Consider the following 27,642-nt stretch of genomic DNA (forward strand, 5'->3'; position numbering starts at 1 on the left):
GGTTGCAGAGTGTTGTTTTCATAGGATATGAGTAATGGGCATCTGTGGGAGGACCTGTCTCACAGATCTTGACCCAACAGACCTTGAGACAGCCCACTGGAGGCTTTGGGCTTGGGAGAGCTGCCCTTTGGCACGAGTGCAGTGAGATCCTGGAGAGTGGTTTTGGAGAGACCCCTTCTCTTCAGCCGACCACCCTGGGATCCCTTTCTTTCAGTACACTATTCGATTGGGGCATCACATACTGGTAGCACAGAGAGCGGCTTGTCCTACTGCAACACTTCATTGCCACGAGAAGGGTCTCAAAGCTGAGTTCTTGTTAGGCTTTTGGGAGCGGCTGTGGGACTCCAGACAGCCGAGGAGAGTCACTTTGTTCCAGTGGCTCATTGCACACAGAGCTACAGCAGTTGGGAGTTGGCTAGTCCACAGTGGCTTTTCAGCAGTCTGTGCACCTTGTGGTCATCCTTTGAAGAGTCAGTGACATTGTCTATGGGACTGCCCCATGGCACAGCAGGTTTGGCTTTGGGTTCTTCGGTTGATGCCTGCTCTTTCCACAGCTCGACAGTACACTTGGGGTGTTGCAGCCTGGTCCACTCTTATGGGCCCTGCGCTCCAGTTTGAGTTGGCTTCCACCAGCAGGATGATAGTGATCCAGGGGGCTCGACCTACACTGCACCTTGCCGCAGAGCGTACCCCCCAGGAGTGGTGCAGTGAGAGAAAGGTGTGTTGGGAGCTCAACTGTGGCCTAACACTTTGGTTCATTTGGCGGGCCCACTACTTCTACATCTTCGAGGCTCGCCTTGTTCCATCGGCAGGAACTGTTCGTGATGTTTGGTTGGAGTTGGTCCACACTCTCAGGGGCCAGCTCAAGAGACTCCAGGGCAGTTCCGACCGCATGCGGGAGTGCAAAAAGGCTTTCTTGCGAATCTGGCGCCCAAGGCCATTCTTCACCATGGTCCGGGGTGCACTCACATGGCACCTATTGTACATATTCTATATTTTCGTTTGAGAGTCTCCCCTTGCTGTCGATAAAGACCTCTCTAGTAGAGGTGATTGTAGCCCTATGGGCAATTTTATTAACTAATGGAAGGATCTTTTCTCAAAGAAAAAAAAAAAGTGTGTCTGCTCTCTACTATGGGTGCTCCTCAGTGCAATATGCGTAAAATCTCACTCCAATAGAAAGAAAACACAATAGAGCAATGGAACAAGCAACTCAAAGACACAACAACAGACTCAAAACTCAATGGAGCTCAACTAACTCATGGAACCAGTATAGACTTTGACTAGGAGCAAGCTCAGCTCCAAGCCCAGGACTCACAGGTACAGTGGGGGTGTCAAGGCTCCTATGTGCAAGGGAGAGTGCAAATGTGCGGTGTTGGAAACAAGACACGAGTATGATGCATATAATTACTAGAACCAACTGTGCATATATACAATCATAAAGAGCAACCAATGGCTCACAAAATATCCCTGACAGTCCAGCTACGTCTATCTCCGAACTGTGGTGTGGTGAACTCGTCAAGGTGTCCACTAGACCACCACCCGTGTGTCTGCCATGTATCACTGCCCAAGCGAGAGTCCACCCAGTGTGAACCCAAGACCAACTGTAACTGCCAGTCTAGTGCAAGTGACACTGTAGCCTTGCTACAAGTGTAAGGAAAAGAAGAAGCAAAAAAAGCAAGGAGGAAGGACGCGAAGAAAAGAAGACGATGAGCTCGAAGGACAGAGGCTCCAAAGCTTGTGTATAGATGCAAAGTTCCTGTTTCTCTTCCCTCCTCAGATACTTCTTCGACACCTCTGATTGATCCACCATCTAATCCTCAAGGCACTGATTTGGACATCAACAGAAGTTTTGAAGGCATAAATTTAGCTTACAAGCGGCATGTCCCTTCTTTGGCAGAAATTGCTAAGAAGTCTATTGAGGAGAAGGCTTTGAATACCTCTAAGCCTAGGAGGTGTCTAGGCTTAATCCCCATTCGTAGCCTTCATTGAGGCAATCTTGTACTTTAGATTGCGCTAGGAATTTTATCTTTTGGTGATACCATTTATGGTTGATTCTCTGATGTATTACTTTGATGTAATTTTACCTTAGGGTCTGTACCCTTGACGTGATGGCAAGATTTTATTTTTCGGAAAAAAAAACTTCCCACCTTCAACAAGAAGGTGGCACAACAACCTGTTTCTCATAAGAAGGGTAGCAAATTGAAGTTCATTCCCGTGAGTGGAAGCTAAGGTGTGTTTTATTCCACCAATCCATTAAAGTAGTACTTCAATGTGCCTAACCAGTAGACACTTAAGGACCCACAAAAAGACTTTTTCCTGCATAATGATCTCTCGGATGCCCCATGGAAGTGACTATCACTATCACAAAGTGATAACATGGCATGACCAACCTAATGGACTTGCTTAGAGGAGAAGGGGCCAAGAAGATCTGAGCCCAGAGATGTGGCCGAGAGGCGTAAGGGGTTACGGTTTTTGAAAAAACCATAACCCCTACTAACTTGGAGAACTTATGGAGCACCAACCAAGAAGCCTAAAATCCTAAAAAGTCAGAGAACAAAGGCTGAGGCAGATTTCTGAAAATCGTGCTAGCTGCCACGTGGCACTGCTGTACGACTTTCCACAAATTGCGCTGGCAGTTTTTGGCAGCTTGCGCCATGCTTTTGAGTGCAGATGCTTTTGGGGGTTGAATGCTTTTAGAAGTGACGCTTTGGGGCTCTGCTTTTGGGCATCCCTTGTACGTTTAGAAGTGCCCAGAGGGCCACTCTTCAGAGGGCATTTGGACGCAGAGTCTCAAAGAGAGGTGGACCCTCGGGAAGTTGTACTTTTGTGAAGCAATAATAAAGAAATATTGGAAGGGCCGCCAGTCTTTGGGGCCAGTGCATCTAGAGACAAAAGTCCGTCGTTCCGTGTCGACTCTCCTCTTTTCTCTCTATTCGAGTTCAATTCAGTTGTTTGCAGTTTCTGTTTGTGTGTTGCTATTGATTTCCTCGCTTGGAGTGTCCAAGCTTGTAACCATTACCTTGTCACAATGTATCTTCGTAAGGTTCACTAAAGATACCAGAACTGTTGCACATTGTCGAGCATGAACTAGTACAAGGTTAATATCATCTTCTTTGGCAGTCTTTGACTTGTGCATGGTTGAAGCATCCTTGACCTACACATGCCAAAAAGGTGAAGAAATGAGCATTCTACTTTCACTCGAGTATTTAACAGAATACACTTAGGTTTGAAAAATAAAGATACCGCTTTGCTGAAGATCTTTGAAAGCTCCTCATGCTGCAGGAAATTCAAACAGAGAACCAAGGAAATTAATCGAACTGAGACTATACATGTCCTTGCTAACATCAAATTAATACCTGCACACGGTACCACACAAGCATATTCCCCTGGCAAAGAGTGGGGTATGCATGGACTGGATCAGTAGCCCTAGTCTTTTGAGCAGGCACCTGTAACATATGAACATGGTATTCAGATATCTGAGTCAAAAGTATAACACAATCTTGTCAAGACAATAAGAGAGTTAGCCTACTTGTGGCATGACGTTGCTGGCCAGCTCCTCTAGCAACTCAAGTGGAGAGTCGTTAAACTGAAGAAATATTTGTACAAGAGGTTGAATCAAATCCCCCTGATTGATTAAGAGCACATCAACCTCTTTAAGATTCTCTTGTTACAAAGATATCCTTAATGAAAAGCACTGATGGTAGGAGAGTTCAATGCATGCTTACTCTATTTCTCCAACATTTTCCGTGTCCCTCATCCTCCCATTCATGCCGCAAGACTCTACCTGCAGATACACTTAGTCTAGTCTTCAAGTAGGGTAAGAAGCCTGTGCTTCGAAAGAAACCAGATTTTCGACGCATGGTTTCTTTTGAAATCTCAAGCAGTCGTTCAGCACAGGACACTAGAGCTTTCTGTGCCATTATAAGATCTGTGGTGACCGAGAAAGATGTTGAAGCAGCTGTTAATACATCAAAATTATCGCTTAGTAGTATCAAACCATTGAGCCAAATATGGAGACATTGCATGCTCCAGGTATGGTTTAAAGTTTACCTGCATCAAAAAGTTCATCCAGATGGGTATACGCACTGCATAAGGCGTACTCCAGAGAGCCTGCTGAAGGGGGTGGATGCAAGTCCAGTAGAAACTTCTCTTCAGAGTCCATTGTGCCAAAGGCTGATAGAAGTTCCATCAAAGTTGACATCATGTGCTCACAAATGAGTTCGGGGTTTGAGAAAACCTGGAAAGAAAATATTTTTAGTGCCCAAGTGTAGTCAAAAGTAATCATACACTGCAAGGCGAATACCTTCGATAAACAACGTATTGTTACTGCTAAGACAGACCCTGCTGTTGCATGTTGTGATACCATTGGAAGGCCACCTTCTGGGTTGCCAGCATCAAGTGCTTCTTTATTCCAATGCTCCTCGCAAGAATTGTTCAATGTACAACCAGACCCTGTCACACAAGTTGAATCCTACATTGCCTAAGAGATTTCAATTCGGTATCTTTAAATGGAAAAATATACAACAAAATCAGTTGACCCATCAACTCAGATGTTCTATATTAGGTTCTGATTAAAGACCAAACCAACTCTGTATTGTTGATATGGTACTGATGCCACATGAGTAAGAAGAGATGCAGCAATACCTCCACGAAGTATCTTAGCAGCAGTATCAAGATGCTTCCTGAGACTTGGAAATATTGGTTTCAGAATTTTCAAGAATTCTGTCGCTGTCATGGGTCCTAAACCAGAAGGAGGTTTAGGGTTACATGATGGCAAGGCAGCCCAAAACATCGTCTTGCGCGTTTGCTTGTCCAGACATTCCAGCTTATGATGCAGGTCACGCAATATGTACAAATAAAGGGGAAGCTGAAAAGCGAACAGGGTCAAAATCAAAGTCAAACACAACACAATTTGTGGGAAATTATTGCACCTTGTCCATATAGAAAAGGTAAGCTTTTACCTCAGCACAAGGATCTGGACAACAACCTGGAGATGGCCTGCCCTGCAGGAAAAGGACTACTACTTTTTAATCTTATGAACTGTGTAGGATACGGTTGGCAAGAAGAGCTCTAGAACAAACCTGAGGAATAGAAAGGATAGACAAACTGTGTACGCTTAAGGGCCTGAACTTCCACCTCTGTTCCTCCAATTGCCCTGCTCTCTCACTTCTCTCTTTGACATTGGTCGTCCCACTGTCCTTTCCATTGCCTGTTGGGTGAGTCCCTGTTGATGGTAGCTGTGAATGACTTGAGACCTGGGTTAATGTGTCTTTTGCCTTGCCACTAAAACAATCTGGGAGCTTGGTTTGTTTTTCTCTGCCACTGCTAATTTGACTGCTGTTCCTCTCAGCTTGATTGGCAGACGCATTAGGTACCTCTTCAACATCTGCTGCTTTTCGTTTCATGTGTTTCTTGGCTGCTGGCTCTCCCCTCAAAATATTTTTTCTTTGTATCAGTCCATTTCCTTTCTCTGTTTCTGAATGAAGAACTGGGAAGGATAACAGAGGAACAGATTTCATGCAGTCTCCCAAGAGAAGCTCAAAAAAACTGCATAGAAGATAGTACTAGTATAAGCACCCAAGCTCAAGAATCATCAATCTCACAGCAAGAAAAATTGCAGGAAGGCATACGCACATGACTCAAAACTACTTCTCAGCATAAACACATAAACTGAATGAAGCAGACATGCTCAACAATATTGCATGTACTCATAGAGCCATTACTTAATGCAATAGAATCGGTCACTATCAGATGACAGGAATTTCTCCACAAGAATGAGTTGTAGCATGCAAAGTTTGTATTCCAAAATAGAAGGCAATTTCACAATATCAGCAAACTGCTGAAAGCCAACGCCTTTTAATGTAAGCTCCTCCATAATGGCCTACAGCATATTACTTGCATTTGATTGTAGCTCTGCCTTGGCTTCTTTTCCATTGTCCTCTTGCATGTTTTGAGATTGCAAATTGTCAAAATGGCTTTGATTGTGGCTAACTTGCTGTTGCTCGTGTCACGACTCACAATCCCTCATTATTTCACAATAAAACTTTCTTTTCACAGGTCAATTTGCTTGCAGCAATCATTTGCACTGCAAAAATTTGAAGCTCTCTATTCTGTCCTCAGCATGATACAGTCACTTGCCTCTTATCCTGCTCATATCATTACTAGACTGAAAATTCGCTTCAAACATCCCTTGCGCAAAGAGACTAGAGCTCGACTACCTCTGATAAAAAATCTGCATTTGGGAGGATAAGCCCGCTCTTATTATCTAGGGCATGATTCTGGAACGAAAAGTGAACTTTGGTTGTGCACATGGGTTATAGGCACTAAAGATGAGAAGGATTTGGCTTTTTGGGAAATTTGGATAGATAAATACCAGGTTAGGGCCATTTTTTTCCTGAAAGACTTCTGAAAATGACCGACTATAGGTGCAAATTCTTAGGACGTCCAAATTCCTGCAAAATTGAGGTGTGGGCTTGTGATAGCATGCTAAATCTGATGGTGATTAAAATTGGCAAAAATGAGCTCAATCTGGCATCAGAGATAATTAACATGCTTATTATTTATGATGAAATTTTTTGCAATTTGACTTGATGGGGTGATTGACCATGATATATCAAATCCTTAAATGTGATTTGCAGAGCATAATATTGTATTCGATGGTAGCCACTCAACAGCCCCAGCTACAATCCTCTCGTTTCTACTCCTTCAGCCTGTTTTTCCTCAATAACTGAATTATGGGAGCACACTTTGAACACAGGCTCAAGGCCCCAGGGGGCAAAGTGTGTAAGACCACAAGATTGCACTGATATACGAATCTCGTTTCTACTCCTTCAGCCTGTTTTTCCTCAATAACTGAATTATGGGAGCACACTTTGAACACAGGCTCAAGGCCCCAGGGGGCAAAGTGTGTAAGACCACAAGATTGCACTGATATACGAATCTTGCTAAAACCCCACTTCAAGCTGCTAGTGGAGAATGTAATTACGTTATGTTACGCATCCGTTTGAGGATCTTAGCAGATATCTCCTCCCGAGTTGCTTGAGTGAGATTCTCGTTCGTAGCTTGAATTTGCGTTGAATAGGTATTAATCTGCAACAATGTGAATTAAATGAAGTTTTGTCTTTAACAACTACTAGCACCCTGTGAAAATCAAAATATCCAATACCAGCTCTCTAATCCAGTTGATGGCATGAAAAATCGCAATACATGCAGTTTCCTTCAAGTTTGGAGACAAGTCTTGCCATTCATCACCTACTAAAATCTGCAAGCACATTGAATTTGAAGTAGAATGTCCTACTCACATCAGAAACTTCTACTACCAAACAGGACAAGCCGGAATAAATAGGATATTGAACAGCCTTTTGATATCAGCAAGCACGAAAATCCCCTTCACAAGCTAACAATCAGTTTTCAGAAAAAATGCTTGATCAAGCGCAGATAAGCCATAGTAATTTACTGGCTTCCTTTTTCCGTTGATGTTGCATTATGAATGCAGCTTATAAAGACTTTAAAACATGAAACATGGGAGCATCTCTGGCATTAAGAATTGTGATGCATTAAATTATATCTCGCCTTTCCAGCTTTAGCTCAATGTAGATCCCTATATTCTAGAAAAAAAAGCACGAAAGTCGTTTCCTCAAAGAACCTGATATGCTGGAAGATACAAAGGACATCCCAAAAGAGCATCAATATTTCCCAGGGAACCATTATTGGTTGCCCGCTCAACCTGTCAAAGAAGTTGCAAAAGTATGTCACAAACAAGCTGGTATTATTTTTTGACGAAAATCTGTCATACATCAGCCGGAATTTTCCCTTACAGTAGCCAGTAGACGAAAACTCGAAGGAAGAAAAACGAGCGCTTGAGTAGAGCTGAAAACACAGGCCAGGCAGATTCTCAAAAGAAACAAGATTCCCATTTTATGAGGTGAATACTAGAATGATAATAGCAAAAGAAGTCCTGTTCACCTTGTGCCATCTGACATTAACAAATTCTGGATGTTAAGTAGAATTGGAGATACTTCCCCATCCAGATTCATCCACGCATTACCTACACTTCCAATAGACTAGGCTGGGTCATTACAGCTCAAAACTAATCATAATCCAGCTTACAAATAATGAAGGTATAGACCTTCCAAGCTTTCCGAGCTTTTGAGCTCGGCGGGAACATTGCCAGCTTCCAGGTCCACAAGAAACAAAGATTCAAATTCTACTGTCTGCTTTGAGATCCTGAAATCCAGAAGAAACTGATTTTGTTTATGAAGATCATATAAGTCATCTGAAGGTTAATCTATTAAAGGATAAAGCAATTAGTAAAATGATTGTCTTGAGGCCTGTGCAGAACAAGTTTACTTTCCTTAAATTTTTCAAGAACGAAGCATGAGCAACCTTTAAGAAAATGCAAAAATCTATTAGATTTCAAGGGATGAATGAAATATAACTTATATACCTAGATGAATCCAGGATAAACCCAGATTCACCCTTAAAGGAAAGTGCAAGGTATAGACCCATGGTAGTCACTCACAAGAAAATATAACCATCAGCTCCATCATGCATAATATTGACTAAATACCACGACATCCCCACTAGCGTCGTCAGTGCAATATATGCTCCCAAACACAACACACACCGCACGTGCACACACATAAGCATACATCAACACAAAGTTCAACGTGTTGAGTTTTTGTCACGACCCCGGAGATCAAGGGCAAACTTAGTCATAATGAAGCCTAGCACTAAAAGAAGCACTAAATCGGAAAAATTAGCACAAAATGAGGTAGTTGATAGGGCATACGCACCACAAAAGACAAAAAGAATCAACAATATCAATTGGTCGTAACTCGGACAAAAACTTCACAATGTGAAGTTTGCATGTCCGCTGTACGACTAAAAAAAATACCTAGATGAATCCAGGATAAGCCCAGATTCACCCTTAAAGGAAAGTGCCAGGTATAGACCCATGGTAGTCACCCACAAGACAATATAATCATCAGCTCAGTCATGCGTAGTATTGACTAAATACCACGATATCCCCACTAACGTCATCAATGCCAATAGTGGATGTAGCACTAGGTGCTTATATATGCTCCCAAACACAACACACAACACAAACACACACACATGAGCATACACTAACACAAAGTTCAGCGTATTGAGTTTCCATCATGACTCTGGAGATCAAGGGCAGACTCAACCATAATGAAGCCTACCACTAAAAAAAGCATTTAATCGGAAAAAATAGCAAAAAAATGAGGTAGTTGATAGGGCATACGCACAACAATTAGCACAATATCAACTGATCATAACTCAGACAAAAACTTCACAATGTGAAGTCTGCATGTGCGCTATACGACTGAAAAATATACCTAGATGAGATATAACTTATCATTACCATTCTGTTATGGAGGCATCGAGAGATACAGTTTCGCACAAAACAGCAAGCTCATCGTAGAAGAAGCCTCTTGCCACACATGATGTTTTACACATTTCCATTATCAATTGCAGCAAACCGAAAGTCTCATTTACACTGGTCTTCATGTAGTATCAGACACAGAGGAAAAAGTCAGAACCATCAAACAATCCTATTTTCAAGAAATAACAGAACTTTATAAGAGAAAATGAACATGAAATGAAATGTTATACTAATGTCTGCAAAAGGCCAAAATGGCCTCTGAGACCAACAATTTAAAAAGGGTAGTGAAGCTGATGGGTAACTAGGATACAACCTCAGTGATACAAATAGCAGTAATGAGGAGGAGATAATAATGGGAGAAAAGGAAGTGAGTCATCCTAAGAGCACTCGCATAGGGCACTGCAACATAGCATCAATCTCCTCCATAGTAATAGCCTAGGAGGCTCACATGGTCTCAAGTGATAATATTCTGAATCCTCCTGTGCATGCATCGCCTATGCATAGATCTCTGAGGCCTGAGGTGCTTGAGATGGCCAAGCTGGACTGCTTGATCAAGTAGTGCACCTTGTCGAGGAGATATATCTTGTGGTGTCGCTAGTATCCTCAGTGATGGTGGTGAAGAAACCCCTAAGAGAGAACAACCTCGAAAGTAACCCTCGTATCTACTTTGATTTTGAGAGTAGCATATCTAATGTTGGAATGCTTAGCACGGAACGTCATAGCCTGCAGGTAGCCAGCTGCTTTTTGAAAAAGTTATTTGGACCATTGCCGATGCCTCCTTCCCTTCGTTGGGATGTAGTGCGCACATGGAGGAGGTAGTTCTGCATCCGATCAAATGATGAACGCTCATCACCAACTGCCTATTCGCCCACATGACACCCGTTCGTCCATTAAGCGAGGGAGCTGACATCTGCGTGATGGTGCTGGTGCAGGCTGCTGGATGTTCAGGTTCATCCACGTCAATTGCAGGCAGCTTTTGCGGAGTGGATTACACCTTCTCCTGTCTTCCCACGCAGTGAATGGGCACGTTGCACTTTTCTGCCAAACGTCTCCATGTGCGCACCATGTGAAGCCTCTTTGGCAGCTTTGAGAAGCCAATTCAAGAGGCTATTTTTACAAGCTCAAGCCTCAAGAGAGGCGCCTTCTTTCAATAATATCAAAGCTCTAGCTTCAATTGGAGTTGACGGCAATCCACCATCTTTCAAAGGCTCAAGCTCTAGCCTCTGCATAACCCCTGCCTCAGCCCTCAAGCTCTCCAATGCCTTGGCCCTTCAACAATACACTTGAGTCTCAAGTCTCAAGTCTCCTTTCAGACTCTCCTTTACTACTATCACGTCATGCCTCTTCGACCTCTCCTGCCACTCTCGGGTCTCTCTGGACCTACTCTACTACCCAAGTTTCTCCTCCTACTCTCTCTAGCTATACTCTCTCCTGAAAGCTGATTGGTGGCAAAGGACAAAAAAATTCAATGAGTGCAAAAATCACTGCAATCAATCCATATGTACCTGTGTGCTTGTACCAGAAGGCAAGGTTAGGTTATTCTCATGACCTAAGCAAGAAATCAATTTTATTACACCTATTATCCCCATTCTCTTGTATGTTGCATCTGGATTGGTAATCTACATTGCAAAAAACATTTGTATGTTAGTATAGAACACTTCAACGGTTAGAATGTAGTGCTGCTGGTAATTAAGAATTTGAATGAATAGGACAGTGTGGAACTAAACCTGTTTCCTAAGCACAATTAGCAGCTCATTTGCCATTGATGATCCTCTGGTAACAGGTCCATGAGCCCAGGTTGCCAAAGCTAACTGTCCAAACACCTTGTATACCTACCGTAAAGAAACAGAGCCAGCAGGTCATTTGTGTCTTCCACACCTTTTCATTTCAAGCCTTAAGAGCAGCTAAATAGACCTGATGCAGATGATTGTCTTGAAAGCCTTCTAGATAGTCTAATATGCCTGCCAAAAAAAAAAACTCATGAAAAACCTCATCACACCTGCATGGTATTAGAACATACAATAAAGTTGATGGATTACCATTAATGAATGACGACAATACTAGCAGCTCTTCTGAATAATTGGAGGAGATAACAATAAGAGCATCCAAAGCTGAACTCACTTCATAATCCACACCTGAGCCAGTGTGAGTGACCAACGATCCTAGCACCTGCCAAGCCATTTCACATGATGACCTTTTCATCTTGTTTAATATCCGAAATTGATTTTTCCAGAATGTATTTTTGTACATGCAATAGATGCTTGTTTGTTTGTTTTCTTTGACAAGAGAAAGGATTCTATTGACAGCAATCTCATGGCCACATACCCCAAGATAATGCAGAAAGGTAAGAGATTGCAAGGACCCAATCGCTCTTTAACCACACCCATAATACAAGATCACTTATTGGCATAACTTCCATTGATCTCCTAAGCTCCATAAGTGCCTTACTCAGACACGGAAGGGATTTCTATAAAAATGGCAAGCTCTGAGCACAAAGGAGAAAGGGAGAGAAATGAAATGGAATGAAATGTTACTACTGCCAAAGCCCTAAAAGACACATGAAAAACGTTACATCTTCGTCAATTATCTAATATAAAAAACTAAGGTAATAATGCTAAAAAAGATAACAAACAAGCAAATGAATAGAACCAGTTGGTCGCATATCTCCCAAAGCCTAATCTCTTGAATAGGTTGTCATTAAAGAGAGAGGAGAAGAGCAGGAGTCCAGGCAGGTCATTGCTACCATTGAGCTTGGAGCAGAGCTGTTGGCTGCTACACACCAACGCCACTCCGCTACATACGCAACTATGGAGGGCTCTCTGCGTGTTGTAGAGAGCGCGATTGCGGATAGAGACGCTACTATTTTTGCTTTGCGACACGCATTGCAAGAAAAGTCTAAAATCATTGACGGACCTCGGAGCTCAGATGCAGGGACTTCAGGAAGTGCTACTCCATGATGATATCGGATTTCAGGCTCCTGTGAGTAGGGGATATGGTTGGACAGGGCAAGCGATACAGGTACAAACTCTTGTTGGGTATGCACAGCCAGGTAGCTTTGCCCATTTCATGGGACCCTCTACACATACTCCTGTCGGATATGGCCACCCTCAGCATTTTACCTACTATCCGCAAGGGCTTCAGCCGCCTCAGCCGCCGGCTTCCTTACCACATATGCAATCAACACAGAGCGTTCCTTGCGACGGCCTTGCTAATGCACACCGACAAGGCTGTGTTAGTCGACGGCCTGAGTACACTTTAGGCCACGTGTTTCCATCAATTGCGCAGCAGGTGGCAGCTCTAGTCACAGGGAGCCAGTTTGTCCAGAGGAACAGAGCTCAGCAACAGCAGCAGCCTCCCACTATCGATTTGATGGCTCCTCCCCCAGAGGCGGATACTTCAGGTGCAGCAGTGGCAACGACTCTTTCTCTCGGGTGACGAGACCGCACTGCTCTGCTCAGTCTTCTTTTGTACATAGTGACTTCTCGGTTCTCTTTGCAGCATAGTGTTACTCTCACCAAGACAGTGACTGGTTTTGTGGTGGGCAACCTGTAGCAGGGCTACAGTGTCACAAGACAGATAGTTAGTTGCAGTTGGGCTGGGGTTCACACTGGACGGACTTTTGCCTAGCCAGTGACACGTGGCAAGCATACGGGTGGCAGCTCTAGTCACAGGGAGCCAGTTTGTCCAGAGGAACAGAGCTCAGCAGCAGCAGCAGCCTCCCACTATCGATTTGATGGCTCCTCCCCCAGAGGCGGATACTTCAGGTGCAGCAGTGGCAACGACTCTTTCTCTCGGGTGACGAGACCGCACTGCTCTGCTCAGTCTTCTTTTGTACATAGTGACTTCTCGGTTCTCTTTGCAGCATAGTGTTACTCTCACCAAGACGGTGACTGGTTTTGTGGTGGGCAACCTGTAGCAGGGCTACAGTGTCACAGGACAGATAGTTAGTTGCAGTTGGACTGGGGTTCACACTAAACGGACTTTTGCCTAGCCAGTGACACGTGGCAGGCATACGGGTGGTGGTCTAGCCAACGCGGGGCCAGACCACCACGACCACAGTTTTGAGATAGTCTTAGCTGGATTGGATATTTGTGAGCCATTGGCGGCTCTTTATGGTGGTATATATCCGTAGTTGTTTGGGGTTATCGACATTATCTACTTTGTGTGGTCAGTAGTCTAGAGTCTATCACCTTGAGTTATACATAGAACGTCAGCACCATCCCTGCACAGTTGAGCCTCGACACCCCCATTGTACCCATGAGTTTTAGGCTTGAGTTGAGTGTGCTGCCATGGCAGTGTCTATATTGATTTTCTTGAGTTGGTCGATGTTCATATTGTTCGGGTTCTGTTGCTGAGTGTGTTGATATTGCACTGTTATTCATTGTTTTCTGTGTTTTCATTCTGTTGGAATGAGATCTCGCGCACATTGCATTGAGGAGCACCCACTGTAGAGAGCACGACACATTATCTCAACTACACCCGAAGGCTTCTTTGGCCAGTATAATCCTCATGTGACGACCTTTCCTATCTTCCTATTCTTAGCAGTTAGAGTTTACCGATGGTGTGATTCTCTTTGAGTCCCGAATTCTTTGAGATTCAAGTTTTGCTATTCGGTTACAAAGGAAGCAGTTTTACTCCGATTGTCTGAGATTTCTTTCTGGTGGTACTTATTCTCTTTTCCCAAGATTGCACGGGAAGGGGGCTTCCTACCTTGGGGGGAGTTCTTGGCTTTAGCTTTGAAGTTTTCAGCGGCAGTGTTTGCTCTATTCCGACGTGGGATTGAGTCACTTGTTAGCTCAGAGCATACTTTTGAGGATACTTCTCTTTCAAAGGGGGGCTTCTAGGTTATTATCTTCAGCCAACTACCGATGCTCCATTCAATGGAGTGCCATACACGGTGTCTTCTAGTCCCTGGTTTCCTTGGAAATTTCTTGTGGCTTTGGATGGTGTGCTTTAGCCCACAGTGTAGTTAGTATCTTGGTAGATGCTCCTTTTTAGCCACAGTGTAGTTAATATCTTGGCAGATGTTCCTTTTTAGCCACTTCAGTGGTTGCTTCATCTATCGAATTTGTGGTTGCTTCCCCTATTGCATCCGAGCAGTAGTTCTTATGCCTTGTCTTCCAGATTGATCCCTGGAGATTGTACCATTCAAGACACACCTACTTCCCTTATCCTTAGTGTAGACGAGGGAACAACCTCTAGGCGGGAGTTCGAAAGAACAGCTGAATTGGGGATTACCGAGCTCAGTTACAACAAGTAACTACATAGTAAACAGTCAATCAGAGGCCTAGTTTAGCAGCTATAAATAGGACCCACTATTCATTTTGTGGGTTACCCTGTTACACCTTGTGATACGTTGTTACACTAGTTCACTATCACTGAGTCTAGTCTTAGAGCTCATTAAGCTCTTGTACTCTTGTACTTATTTTGTCATTAAGCTCTTGTACTCTTGTACTTCTTTTGTCATTAAGCCCAAAGCAAACTTTGGCTCATATTGTTGTACTCCACTATACTGGTATGAATATATTCCACTTCTAGTTCCAATTTCCCTTTCAGTACTAATCTCTTATTTCATTTCAATCTTTGTCTGTTTTTTTTTTTTTTAATTCCGAGAAAAAGATCCTTCTATTAGTTACTGAAACTGCCCATAGGGCTACAACCACCTCTTCAAGAGAGGGCTACAACAACCATGGTGGGAGGCTCTCCCAATGAAAAAACCAGCACATGTACAATGGGGCTAAATCAAGAAATGGGGGAAGGGAAAAGCCACACAGGTGGTCGGTAGTGCCATCGGAGTACACCCTAGACCATGGTGTAGAAAGGCCCAGGACACAAGAGTCGAAGGAAAGCCTCTCTGCGCTCCCGCATGCTGTCGGAGCTGCCCTGTAGTCCCTCGAGCTGTCCTCTGAGAGTGTGGATCAGCTCTAGCCAAAAATCGCGAACACTCTCTGTTGGTGGGAGAGGGCGAGCCTCAATGATGCGGAAGCAACGGGCCCGCCAAATGAACCAGAGTGTCAGGCCACTGATGAGCTCCCAACACTCCTCTCTCTCACTGCACCACTCCTGTGGAGTAAGCTCAGTAGCAGGCTGGAGTGTAGATCGCCCCTCCTGCATCACTATCATCTTGCTGGTGGAAGATAGCTGAAACTGAAGTGTCGGGCCCGTGAGGGTGGACCAAGCCGCTGCTCCCCAAGTGTAATGTCGAGCCCTGGAGAGAGCAAGCATCAGCCGAAGAACTCGTAGCCACACCTGCTCGGCGAAGGACAGTCCCAAAGACAGTGACGCTGACTCTTCACAAGATGGTCACAAGCTGCACATGCGGCCGAGAGACCACTATGCACTAGCCAGCTCCCAACTGTTGTAGCTCTGTGTGCGACCAGCCACTGAAACAAGGTGACTCGCCTCGGCTGTCTGGAGTCCCACAACCTCTCCCAGAAGGCTGCCAAGAACTCAGCTGTGAGACCCTCCTCCTGCCAATGAGGTGCTGCAACGGGACGGGCCTCTCTCTGTGCTGCTAGTATATGACGTCCCAGTCGAAAAGTGTAGTGAAAGAACGGGACACCTGGGTGGTCTGCAGAGGACAAAGGGTCCCTCCAGAGCCACTCACCGGGATCCCACTGTACTCGTGCCAGTGGACAGCACTCCCAAGCCCAAAGCCTCCAGTGTCCAGTCTCAAGAGCTGCTGGGTCAGGATCGATGACACAAGTCCTCCCACAGATGCCCACTACTCGGATCCTCTAAAAACAGCACTTTGCCACCTGCGGGGCCTCTACTACAACTCGCTATAAGTGTCCCCCACCCTGAAGCTCGAAGAAAAGAGATGGAACGGTCTCTGAGCAGGCCCTGACTGAGATGAGAACCTCAAGTCGTGTGAAGGCTCCCATCCACCTGGGTGCTACTGGCTCGAGAGGCGTGAGCCACTCAGCTGGAACTGCCTCTGAGATGTCTTGGCACATGCTCTGCACCCCTCTCATGCCCTGTAGCTGGAAACCCTATACCTCCTCTGACAAGCCTGTGAACTCTAAGCAGTCACCTAAAGAGCGCGCTCGACCCACTGCCATGGGACCCCAGGGAACATGAGGCCGACTACCAACCAAGTGGCCTCTCTGAGTGCTAACCATGGGGTTCCAGACAAGGGGCTGTTGTAGGTGCTCCTCCGTGCAAGTAGGCTGTCTCTGCTCCAGGCCTCGCCGCAAGAGCTCTCAAGATCGAAGCAAACTCACAGCAAAGCGGTCCTCCAGTCTCCTGCTCAAACCAGCTCTGCGCATCTTTGTGAAGATCCATCTGCTCGAAGGTCGCCAGGGGGTCTCCTGCCTGAGGCACCCTAGCACGAAGCCGTTGTAGCAAGAACTCCTTCAAAGGCTCCTCACCTGGAAGAAGTCCTCTGACGATGAACTTCCCAAGAAGGGCTCTACTTTGTTGTGCTGGGTCAATGATCCCAAGCCCTCCCTCTGAACAAGGAAGAGTGATGACCTGCCAAGCCACTTTGCTCGGGCTATCTGAGTGTCACGTCCTGACCAAAGGAAGTTCTTGATCGGCCTCTCTACCTGGCTGATACAAGAACCCGAGAAGTGATGTACCACATAGTCGCCAACAACACCTGGTTGGCCACTACTACTCTACCAACCAAAGAAAGTCATGCTAAGCTCCAATGTAACAACTTCCTCCTGATAGACAGGAGGAGGGGAGCAATCTGCTGCTCGGGAGACAAGTCAAAACCAACCTGACAGCCCAAGTACCGAACTGCAGTCCCTGGGGGTATCCACCTAAAACCCTCTCCTGGCATCCAATCGGGCACAGGAGCACTACCAACCAAGAAAGCCACTGTCTTTCTCCGGTTGATCAGTGCGCCCGATGCACAACAGAAGGTCTCCAGAGCCTGCTCACACCTGTGAAGGTTGGCCTCCTGGCCATCTAAGTACAAGGCTGAGTCATCGATAAACTCAGCGTCCAGTAGCTCATCTCCCCGAATAGGGAGTGCTAAGCCCCATAGACCAACCTGCTGCGACACCAAAAACCTGCTCATCGCCTCCACATAGAACAGAAAGAGGAAGGGGGCAAGAGGACAGCCCTGTCTGACCGAAAGTGTGAGCATGAAGCGATCACCTCTACCTCCTGCCAAAAGTACCTGACTATAAGCATGTCGGTACAAAGCTGACACCCCTCTGATCCAAGCATCTGAGAAGCCCATCCTGCATAGAGTGCCCTCTAGAAGGTACCAGTCAACTTTGTCGTATGCCTTCTCAAAATCGAGAAGAAGAATCACTAGGTCCTCACCACGGAGCCGTGCTAGGGGAGAAGCCTCCCAAAAAGTAAAGATGTTGTCAAGGATACTGCATTCCTTGACAAAACCTGTCTAAGTCCCATGTATAAGGCTCTCTAGAAGTGGCTGGATCCTCAAACTCAGAGCCTTGGCAAGAATTTTGTAGGCTGAGTTGAGGATGGTGATGGGGCGCCACTGTCGACTCTCATCCAAGGAGCCACCCTCCTTGGGAATGAGGTAGATCAAGCTCCCTCACTCATGCTGTCAGGCATCACTCCTGTGTGCAAAATGTACTGAAAAGCACTACAGAGACCTGGGCCAAGCAGGTCCCAGTACTTCAAGAAAAAATTGGGAGTCAACCCATCCTCACCTGGACAATCTTTGTCTATTTTGCTATCTAAAGTCTCTAAATGATTATGCTTGCCTGGTCTGAACTAACTCAGACTGACCAACCTGGAATAGGTGTCACAAGTGACCAGCTTATTCCATTTTGGCAATCACAGTGGCTTGAGCTAAGTTGCTCTTGGCAAACGAACTATCTTCCAGTTGGTGTTAGAGATAGCTGACATTCACCATGCCTCTCAAAACAGTTCCACGTGGCAGAAGGCCAACGACGAGATTCATGGATGATCCGGATCGTGTCAGCACCATCCCGGAAGAGTCAGGGCGAGGCTTTGATATTGAGAGAGAACCTGGCCCCTAGGAATGAGACAGATGTTCCTCAGACACAGGTGTAGTTGATGAATCGAGAGATTTTCAGCACTTGACTCATTCCAAGAGGAGACATGCAGAGAGGGCAGATCTAAGGACTTGATCCAGTGGATTTCACAGAAGTGGAAAACATAGTGATGACAGTGAGGGCAATAAGAGAACTTACAGGTCAGCAAGATAGAAGTTTGCCAAGAAGCATGAAATGGATAAAGTGATTGAGGCTGACGACAATGACAAATGGGAAGCACACATAAATCATTACAGTATAAGACGGTCCAGAGATAAGAAACCAATTCAGAAAGCCAGATCTTTTCCTCATAAACGTTCTTCTGATCTGAAGATTTCTTTTCCAGTCTTTAAAGGAGGAAAGAAGGACGATCCAGATGTACACATTCAAACATTCGAACTGTCCGCTGAGTTGAAGGATATAGATGAAAATGAATGAGCAGCTAAAAATTGGTATTACCATTATCCAACGTGTCAACTCAGACCATAAGGCATTTTGCCTAGGGTACTCACACAACAAAAAGAGATGAAGACATTTTGTGCGAGGTGGACACAATAAAGCAAGGCAAATTGTTAACAGCTATGTCGAGAAGATCAAAGAATTGACCGAGCAATTGCAGGAACCTTCGTCGAAAAAGCGAATGAGGGCTCAGTTCCTTAATGGCTTTGGAAGTAAGAAGCTAAGGGAACAAGAAGTTCCGGCTCCTATGAAGAAACTCGATGATTTGGTTCAACGAGCTTTGAAACTGGAACAACAAGCCCAAGAGGAAAGGAGCCACAAGAGGAGAGATTCCAAGGATAGCGAAACATCGACTGAAGGGTCAGATTCCAACACAACTTCCAACTCGTCTACTAGTGACTTGGATGAAAAATCTAAAAGCAAGAAGAAAGGGTCGTGGACCAAAAAGCTAGACGAAATGTCGAAACATAATAGCTGAGATGGTCAAAACCAGATCCTCAGTGGGAAAAGTGGAGACTTGGTGTTTCGGGTGCAAATCCAAAGACCATCAGTCAGATGAATGTTCCCAGTGCACGTATTGTAAAGCTTATGGGCATGTGTGGAACAATTGTAGCATAAAGATTCATCACTTCAAGAAAGGAAAGGACTTATTCATGATTGCACTGACGAATCTAGAAGCAACAAAGACAGATGAGACAAGTGGCTCCATAGAGAATGATACCATCACAAGTACTGGAGGGGATAGAGGCTGTCAAGAGGATTTTTCGCTACTTGAGTGGCACTTTGCATCTTGGCTTGTTTTATCCCAAGGAGGGATCATTGCCGCCAGATTTACATGCTTTTTCGCACTCAGATTGGACTGGTTGTTTTGACACACGAGTGTCTTCACAGCTACGGTTGAGTGTGTATGGCTCAGATGCCTTATGGCTGATTTGGGTGTTGGACGGAACACTGCCAACATCATCTACACTGACAATTAGAGCACATTGGCAGTTGCGAGGAACCCAGTTTTTCATGATCGCACAAAGCACATTGAGGTGCATTACCACGTTGTCAGGGAGAGACTCTCGAGTCTCAGCAGGAGAGATCAGCTTGGCTTATGTGCCAACACAGGACAACCTTTTGCAGATCTATTCACAAAGGCATTGCCTCGTGAGAAGTTCAAAGCTTTCCAGAAAGCTTTGGGCTTACTCCCCTTTGTGGATTGATTATGCACTTAGGACATGGCACTTTCCTTTACATTATGTGCCAGCTGTTGTTCACTGCATCACTCCCAGGTGGGATTTGTTACCATGTACACGTGGTAGTGATATGTGTTAACACACTTAGAACCGTCAAGGCATTTTTTCCCTCACTAAAAGGTTTTTTTCCATGTGCATTGTATATACGCCCATCACTCTAGGGCTAACTTATCTTTCCATTACACACTAAGTATTACTACTCTCTGTTGTATGACGTGAGCTTCTTCGTCTTCTCCAAGTTGTGTGTGTTTCCTTGCAACCCTAATTTCAACAGCAATCACGACACACTTGAAGAAGGTGAGCTTCAACCCTCAGTAGTTGACGAACTCAACACAATTAAAGAACAAATGCAGGCCATCAAAGATGGGGAGAAGCAACACAAAGCAATGACGACTTCATGGGCGGATGTTATTACAAAGACCCAATAGAAAGCGGATGAGGCCGAGAAATGGATCAAGATAGCAAAGAAAAAGGAAAAGGCAAGGAGACAACCCCCACACCCACCATCATTAACTTGACACTAGCAGAGGAGCAAAGGAGGCGTGTCCGGGCTTTACATGTGAGGATTTGTGGCCTCAAAGACCAAGATAATGTTGATGAAGAAGGAAAAGAACTCATGACCATGATGGGGGTTAATGAGCCGACACATACAAGAGCTTGGAGAGTGGGCAATAAGAAAAGTGGAAGCAATGGCGAAACCTCAAAGGAAAGGGCACTTATCTTGTGTTTCCCCTCCATGGAAGCGAAGGACATTTTGAAGAAGAGACCGGCTCCTAAGAAGACGGGCATCTTTCTTGGAGATGACCTCACGCTCTCGCAAATCGCTCATATGCAGGAGGTAATGCCGGATATTAGAGCGGCAAGGGAAAAGGTAAGATTTCTTTTTACCGAGATGGAAGAGTGGTGATATGGAGCAACGCTCCGCATGACGATGCGAGACCTATGGGACCACACTCAGAGTTGCTACTTGGAATTGTAATGGATCTCTACACCTTGATGTGGGTGCTTTTGAGGATAGTTTCATTGGGAGGGGCATCATCTTCTACTCTGAGACACATCAGGCCCCTGGGCAATCTATGCCACATGTTAGCGAATACAGATGGGAGATAGCTTGCACACAGGAGCCTCAATCAGAGCACAGAGGACGGGGCTCGAGGGGAGTGGCAGTTTTATTCAAGGAGGAGTTGCAACCATTCATACATATAGCCCGCAGGGATGAGCACGCTAGGTACATGTGGGTGAGATTGAGGGCAAAGACAAGCAAATATCTCTACATTGCTATTTGCTACTTTCCTCCAAGTACGTCTCTATATACGCCACCTAGCGGACAGTCCTCCTTTTCTATTTTGGATGATAACATATGGGAGTTCTCTAGGGATGATGGCATCATCATCCTAGGGGACTTCAATGCTAGGACTGCCCATCACCAAACAATATTTTATGATACTTCAAAGGAGATGCTGAGGGAGCTCGATGTTACAGAGATGGGCCTACCTAGTATCACAGGATGTGGAGCATACTAAATATGGACGGCACTTGATAGACATGGGGACTACACATGGATTGGCCATTTAGAATGGCCTACAGAGATTTCCCATTGAGGGAGACAGATATGGAGCCAACACGGTGGATTATGTCATGGCACAGCCGGAGCTCTATCTCTAGTATCCAAGACCTCACAATTGGACCCAGACTTGTTGGTGTGGCAATAAATCATGTCCTTGTGTTGATGACCATCTCTTTCCACTTTAGTATAGCACACATGCCACGGGTAGTAGCCCCTACTCACTACACCTTTATACGAGAGACGGACTTTGTCTACATAGATGGGATATACAGACGCCTGTGCACTGAGGAGCCACGGCGACCTCTGGTGGAGCTTACTACTATACTGACACAGACATGGCATGATGCAACAGAAGAGGCATACCCACACACCCAGCCTGAGCAAAGACGACGTTCTGGGAGCATGCCCCAGAATAGCTAGTATGATGAGGAGTGCCGCGAGACGAGGGTCAGACTTCAAAAGGAGGTGCTTTTTGGGGGACATCACTCACAGGACAGTCACAGATTGCCTTTCGACACCTAGTGCGATGGAAGAAGAGGGCATTTTTGGCTCGACTAGAGCAGGATCTATATCAACTATTCTTGAGTCGGGACTCAGGTGAGACATACGACTCTTTCCTGAGCACTTCCCCCCTCCTACCATTACTTCTACACAGGCCTTGGCCAGTATGCATCATCTACCCCTCCCGGAGCCCCACGAGCCATACCCACACACATGTGCTTTTTTCACTGCTGAGATGGTGAAGAAGGCCATTGATAGGATGAGGACTGGGAGAGCATACGATCATGATGGCTTAGTGGTTGAGCATTTTATACAAGCCAGGGATTTGCTTGAGCCTTGCAGAGCTTCTAGCAACGATGTTCAACCGTGCCATGTGTGAGGGTTTGCCTAATACTTGGGAGTTTATCTACTATTGTACATATATTTGAGTCAGGAGACCCTATGGAGCTTGGGAATTATCGCACTATTATGATTGGACACACATAGGCACGGTTGTACGCATCCATTCTTGAGCAGCTGCTAAGCAGATGGGCAGAGAGGGAGGGTATACGCGCAGCCGGGTAGGCAGGGTTTAAGAGAGGTTCTTCTACTCTTAACCACATTCTAACACTCAGAGCTATCATTGAGGAGGGCAGATCACGTGGGAGATGGATCTATTGTAGCTTTGTGGACTTCCGCAAAGCATTTGACATAGTCCCCAAAGCTAGATTGTGCTACACGAGATGGAGTACCCAAAGAGCTGATTTGGGAGGTCATGGCATTATACAGGTCAATACTGGGGCATGTACGCACTCCAGAGGGGCTATCTACAATAGTTCACTCCACTATTGGGGTGAAGCAGGGATGTCCGCTCTCTCCTACTATATTTGGTATGTATGTGGATGAGGTTTCTGACTATATTGAAAGGAATGGTGATAGAGGTGCACAACTAGCAGGGACATGGATTCCACTATTGTTGTATGCTGATGATATTGTGTTGATCTCCGACTCTCCGGAGGAAATGCAACGTCACTTGGATGCTTTGATAGGTTTGCCCACGAAAATGGTTTGTCTATCAACCTTAGTAAAACCAAGGTTATGGTGTTTAACACCACCCCACATTGGATCAGGAGATCAGCACCCGCATTCACATACGGCCATGAGACAATGTGCTTACACCTACCTTGGGGTGGTCTTTAGTGGACCAGCATTTTCATTGAGGAGAGCAGCAAAGGCTAGACTGACCAAAGCCTATGCAACATTGGGTGGATTGGAGAGGATGTGTTCACAGATTCAGTTTCAGGAGCCTCAGACGAAGCTCTGGATTTTTGACACTATGGTGGCTTCCGCATTGCTTTATGGATTTCAGATATGGGGGCCTTCATTGGACCATCATGGGAGGTCAGGTCGCATTGATGGATGGAGAGACATGGAGAAGCCTCTGGTCTCTATGATCTCGCAGCTTATTAGAGCTAAGGCTTCAGTACCACATGACATTATTCGAGCAGAGCTAGCTGCCCCCCCACTAGTGATTGAGGCGCTGTCACAAACTGCTAACATATCAAGCCTTGAAGAATGGAGCCAACTTGCAGATCACGGCCGAGGGGCCTAATCCCTAAGAAGAACAAGCAACAGCAGAAGAAGAAGTCCTACAAACTTATGGGACCCCGTCCGATGGGGCCCAAGTGACATAAAGGAATTAAAATAAAGTTGGACCCTCACACACACAACGTAGAATCTGATGATGTGGCAGTTGTACAAAAAACCTTGATTTTGCGCTGACATGATGACGTGGTAGACTGTACGGATTTCCGCGTTGTGCGTTGATTGCTAACGTGACAGTTGTAGGGATTTCCATGATTTACGCTGGCAGCTTTTTGGCATTGCTTTTGGACCAGATGCTTTTGAGTTTGAAGGCTTTTCACATAAAACTGCTTTTGGGGCCTAGGGTCTTTAAAACCAAACCATGGCCTCATTCTCTGGCATGCTTCCTGGAGAAGGTGCAGAGTCTGGAGTACCAGCTTGTACTAAGTTGATGCAATATAAAGAAATACCGAAAGGGGCGCCAAGGTTTGGAGCCAATACGCTCTGGAGTGCAATTCCGTCACTCCGTGTCACGTGTCATCTCTCTCTCTCTCTCTCAATTCAGTTGCTATTGAAGTGCTAAAAGTCAGTTCAGTCTGATCTTTTCTATTGACACGTGGTGCTCGTCTTGTGACAGGCGCTCACCAGATCAGTCTCCTTTATACACCGCTTATGGAACCTCCCCAGAGATAGATATGCCAGCCTAGCACTTGAGTCCTCTTGACAATTAGCTATGCAAGAAGATACAGCATGCTAGTATGGGGAGATGACATCATGGTTTCAGGTACATGGGTTCAAGATTGAGAGATTGCCCCCCTTCCAGTACTCATTGGATGCACCCTCTTTGACTCTTACACAATCCGAGATCACCAAGCTTATCCGCCAAGAACTGACTCAGCTAGATACCATGAGAACCTAGATACAGCTAGCACAAGAGCTGGGCACGAAGATGGCTTTCTATAGAGAGCATCTTCTCGAGCTTACTAAGAATGGTTTTGTGACAAGGCTCAGATACATGGACACCCACTTATCTCATGGAATACGATGTGCTATTGGCCAAATACACACATCTTCACACCAGCTTCGGGTCGAGACTGGTAGATACAACGGGGTACAGACAGAGGCTAGGACATATCCCCTATGTCACATGGAGCCTGAGACAGAGTTGCACTATTGATGCCACTACCCAGTTTACTATGAGATACGAGGCCGCTTTCATTGCCTATTCAGGGAGGGTTTTGGACCACTCTCTAGAGTCATGAGGTATGAGGACCAAAGATGTCTCAGACTGTTTTTGCTCGAGCTGCGCAGACACAGAGAGAGCCTGATGAGAGGAGAGGCTAGCCAATCTCGGAGAAAAATCACAAACAGATCACAGACATCTATAGAGCAGACACTCGGTAGTCGGAGGAGCAGCTACCACGGCAAAGCTCACATTCTCCTCACATCAGAGGCACACTGATCGATTGAGTGATCGAGCTAGGGAGATTCAGACGCCCACGACTGCGAAGGACTATACAACATCGACGGCGGCTGCATCAGAGGATTCGGATCACTTTGGCCCAACATGCATGACGCCCGTTCAGACTACTGACCATGGAGGAGAGTGATGAGATCCACCAACGATCGATGATGGGTCTCCTGTGATTTAGCTCTTTTTGAGGATACACCCACATTGTGTTGTATAAGCCCTCATTCACTACTCTCACCCCACTACTCAAATCCTACACAACTCCAGCTAGCTGCTTAGTTCGCATCTAGCAGTTTAGGATTCTAAAGTATCCCTTTTTTTCCAGTATCTTTTATTTTTGGTACTTTTTTGGTACTCAGACATTTTATCAAACTCACCGCGTTGTAGCTTTTTGGTCTCATAGGTCATTTTGGCCTTTTGAAAACTTAAAAACAAACCATTGACACGATAAAGACTAGGAGAGCCTATGATCACAATGGCCTGATAGTAGAGCATTTTATACATGCCAAAGATTTGCTTGTAGAGTTTCTAGCAGTAATGTTCAACCATGCCATGTATGAGGACCTACCTGATACTTGGAGTTTGTCCACGATCGTACCTATCTTCAAATCAAGGGACCCTACGGAGCCTGGGAACTACTGCACTATCATGATTGGACGCACATTGGCACGGTTATACGCATCCATCCTTGAGCAGCAATTGAGTAGATGGGCGGAGAGAGAGGGTGTACGGGCAGCAAGACAGGTGGGTTTCAGGAGAGGTTTCTCTAATCGTGATCATATCCTGACACTCAGAGCCATTATTGCGGAGGGGAGATCACGTGGGAGACGGCTCTATTGTTGCTTTGTGGACTTCCGCAAAGCCTTCAATACAGTGCCCAAAGCTAGATTGATGCGCACACTGCAAGAGATGGGGGTTCCAAAAGAGTTGATTTGGGGGATCATAGCTATATACAAGTCAGTAGTGGGGCATGTACGCAGTCCAGAGGGGATTTTTTATTTGGTTCACTCCACTATTGGGGTGAAACAGGGCTGCCCGCTATCTCCTACACTATTTTCCATGTATGTGGATGAGGTTGCTGACTACATTGAGAGGGATGGTGAAAGAGGAGCACAGTTGGCAAGGACATGGATCCCACTACTGTTATATGCAAATGATATTGTGCTGATTTTCGACTCCCCGGAGGGGATGCAGCATCATTAGAATGCCTTGTACACATTTGCCCACGATAGTGGATTGTCTGTTAACCTGGGGAAAACCAAGGTTATGGTGTTTAACACCACACCACAGTGGGCCAGGAGACGATGGAGAATACAGATGCATATACCTATCTTGGGGTAGTCTTTAGTGGACCGGCATTTTCATTGAGGGGAGCAACAGAGACTAGATTAACGAGAGCTTATGCAGCCTTGGGAAGTTTGGAGAAGATGTGTTCGCAAGTTCAGTTTCAGGAACCTCAAACAAAGCTGTGGCTTCTTGACACTCTAGTGGCTTCCGCTATGCTCTATGGGGTTCAGATTTGGGAGCCTTCAGTGGACCACCGGGGCAAATCTGGTAGCATTGATGGATGGAGATGTATGGAGAGGCCTCTAGTCTCTATGATCTCTCGAATGATTCAGGCTAAGACTCAATGCCACATGAGATTATTCGGGCTGAGCTAGCTACCCCTCCTCTCGTAGTTGAGGCCCTTACTATATCAGTCTCCTTCATGCATAATTTATGGGACCTTCCCAGAGACAGATATACTAGGCTAGCACTTGAGTCATCCCAACAGCTAGCGCTACAAGGGGAGATAGCATGTTGATATGGGCAGATGACATCATGGTTTCAGTCACACACGTTCAGCATGGATAGACTGCCTCCATCCCAATACTTCTTGGATGCACTGTCACGTAACACATCCAACCCTATGTGTCCGTGGACAAGCTACAGCACGACAAGGGTTCAGTCAGTCTAGATTTAGAAGTGTTCTGGCACTTTTGTGAGTCTGTTCGCAGACCGTGCATGTCCAGACACTTAGTGTAGATCCATATCCTCTGGTTCCACACAGCATGATGATAAGCATTCCCATCAGAATCCTTCAGGGGAATTTTCCAATACATTTAGCCTATTTTCCCTATTTTTGATATTTTTCACTTATTATTTTTAAGTGACTTTTGTTGGAAAGTAGGTAGGGCAAATTGAGTAAGTTTGTATATAAGCAAACCTAGACTAGCACTAAATGGCAGAAGAGGCAACAGGAGCCAAGCTCAGCAGGCAACTTCTCAAGCAAGAACCCCTTGGTGGATTTTCCTTCAAGCAAGAAGGTCCATCAACCTAGCGTTTTCTCCAACAAGCAAGCCTAGCGTTTTTGGACATAAGCAGACTCCAGACATTGGTGTTTTTCAATAGATCTTCACCGCAAGGGCCCCTCAGCCCTAGCGATAGTAAGAAGCCCAGATCGCCCTCCC

The 27,642-nt window shown here is 45.5% G+C and overlaps 1 protein-coding gene across 1 annotated transcript in view; it reads right to left on the reverse strand.

Annotated features, from left to right (window-relative positions):
* Positions 1-27,642, reverse strand: part of LOC147438875 (fanconi anemia group D2 protein) — a 100,690-nt gene that overhangs the window by 41,780 nt on the left and 31,268 nt on the right. The window contains exons 6-26 of the mRNA XM_086484836.1: positions 11,449-11,578; positions 11,324-11,370; positions 11,137-11,241; positions 10,915-11,028; positions 9,389-9,528; positions 8,129-8,226; positions 7,966-8,047; positions 7,818-7,869; positions 7,646-7,726; positions 7,166-7,261; positions 6,986-7,089; positions 5,082-5,547; positions 4,962-5,003; positions 4,645-4,867; positions 4,304-4,452; positions 4,051-4,237; positions 3,726-3,958; positions 3,530-3,625; positions 3,357-3,446; positions 3,244-3,276; positions 3,020-3,154 (exon numbers count right to left, since the gene is read on the reverse strand). Coding sequence (XP_086340962.1) covers positions 3,020-3,154; positions 3,244-3,276; positions 3,357-3,446; positions 3,530-3,625; positions 3,726-3,958; positions 4,051-4,237; positions 4,304-4,452; positions 4,645-4,867; positions 4,962-5,003; positions 5,082-5,547; positions 6,986-7,089; positions 7,166-7,261; positions 7,646-7,726; positions 7,818-7,869; positions 7,966-8,047; positions 8,129-8,226; positions 9,389-9,528; positions 10,915-11,028; positions 11,137-11,241; positions 11,324-11,370; positions 11,449-11,578 — 2,703 coding nt within the window. The remainder of the gene's footprint in view (positions 1-3,019; positions 3,155-3,243; positions 3,277-3,356; positions 3,447-3,529; positions 3,626-3,725; positions 3,959-4,050; positions 4,238-4,303; positions 4,453-4,644; positions 4,868-4,961; positions 5,004-5,081; positions 5,548-6,985; positions 7,090-7,165; positions 7,262-7,645; positions 7,727-7,817; positions 7,870-7,965; positions 8,048-8,128; positions 8,227-9,388; positions 9,529-10,914; positions 11,029-11,136; positions 11,242-11,323; positions 11,371-11,448; positions 11,579-27,642) is intronic.

This window comes from Adiantum capillus-veneris, chromosome 16 (assembly GCF_014529385.1).
Source record: "Adiantum capillus-veneris isolate H3 chromosome 16, ASM1452938v2, whole genome shotgun sequence".
Lineage (NCBI taxonomy): Eukaryota > Viridiplantae > Streptophyta > Polypodiopsida > Polypodiales > Pteridaceae > Adiantum > Adiantum capillus-veneris.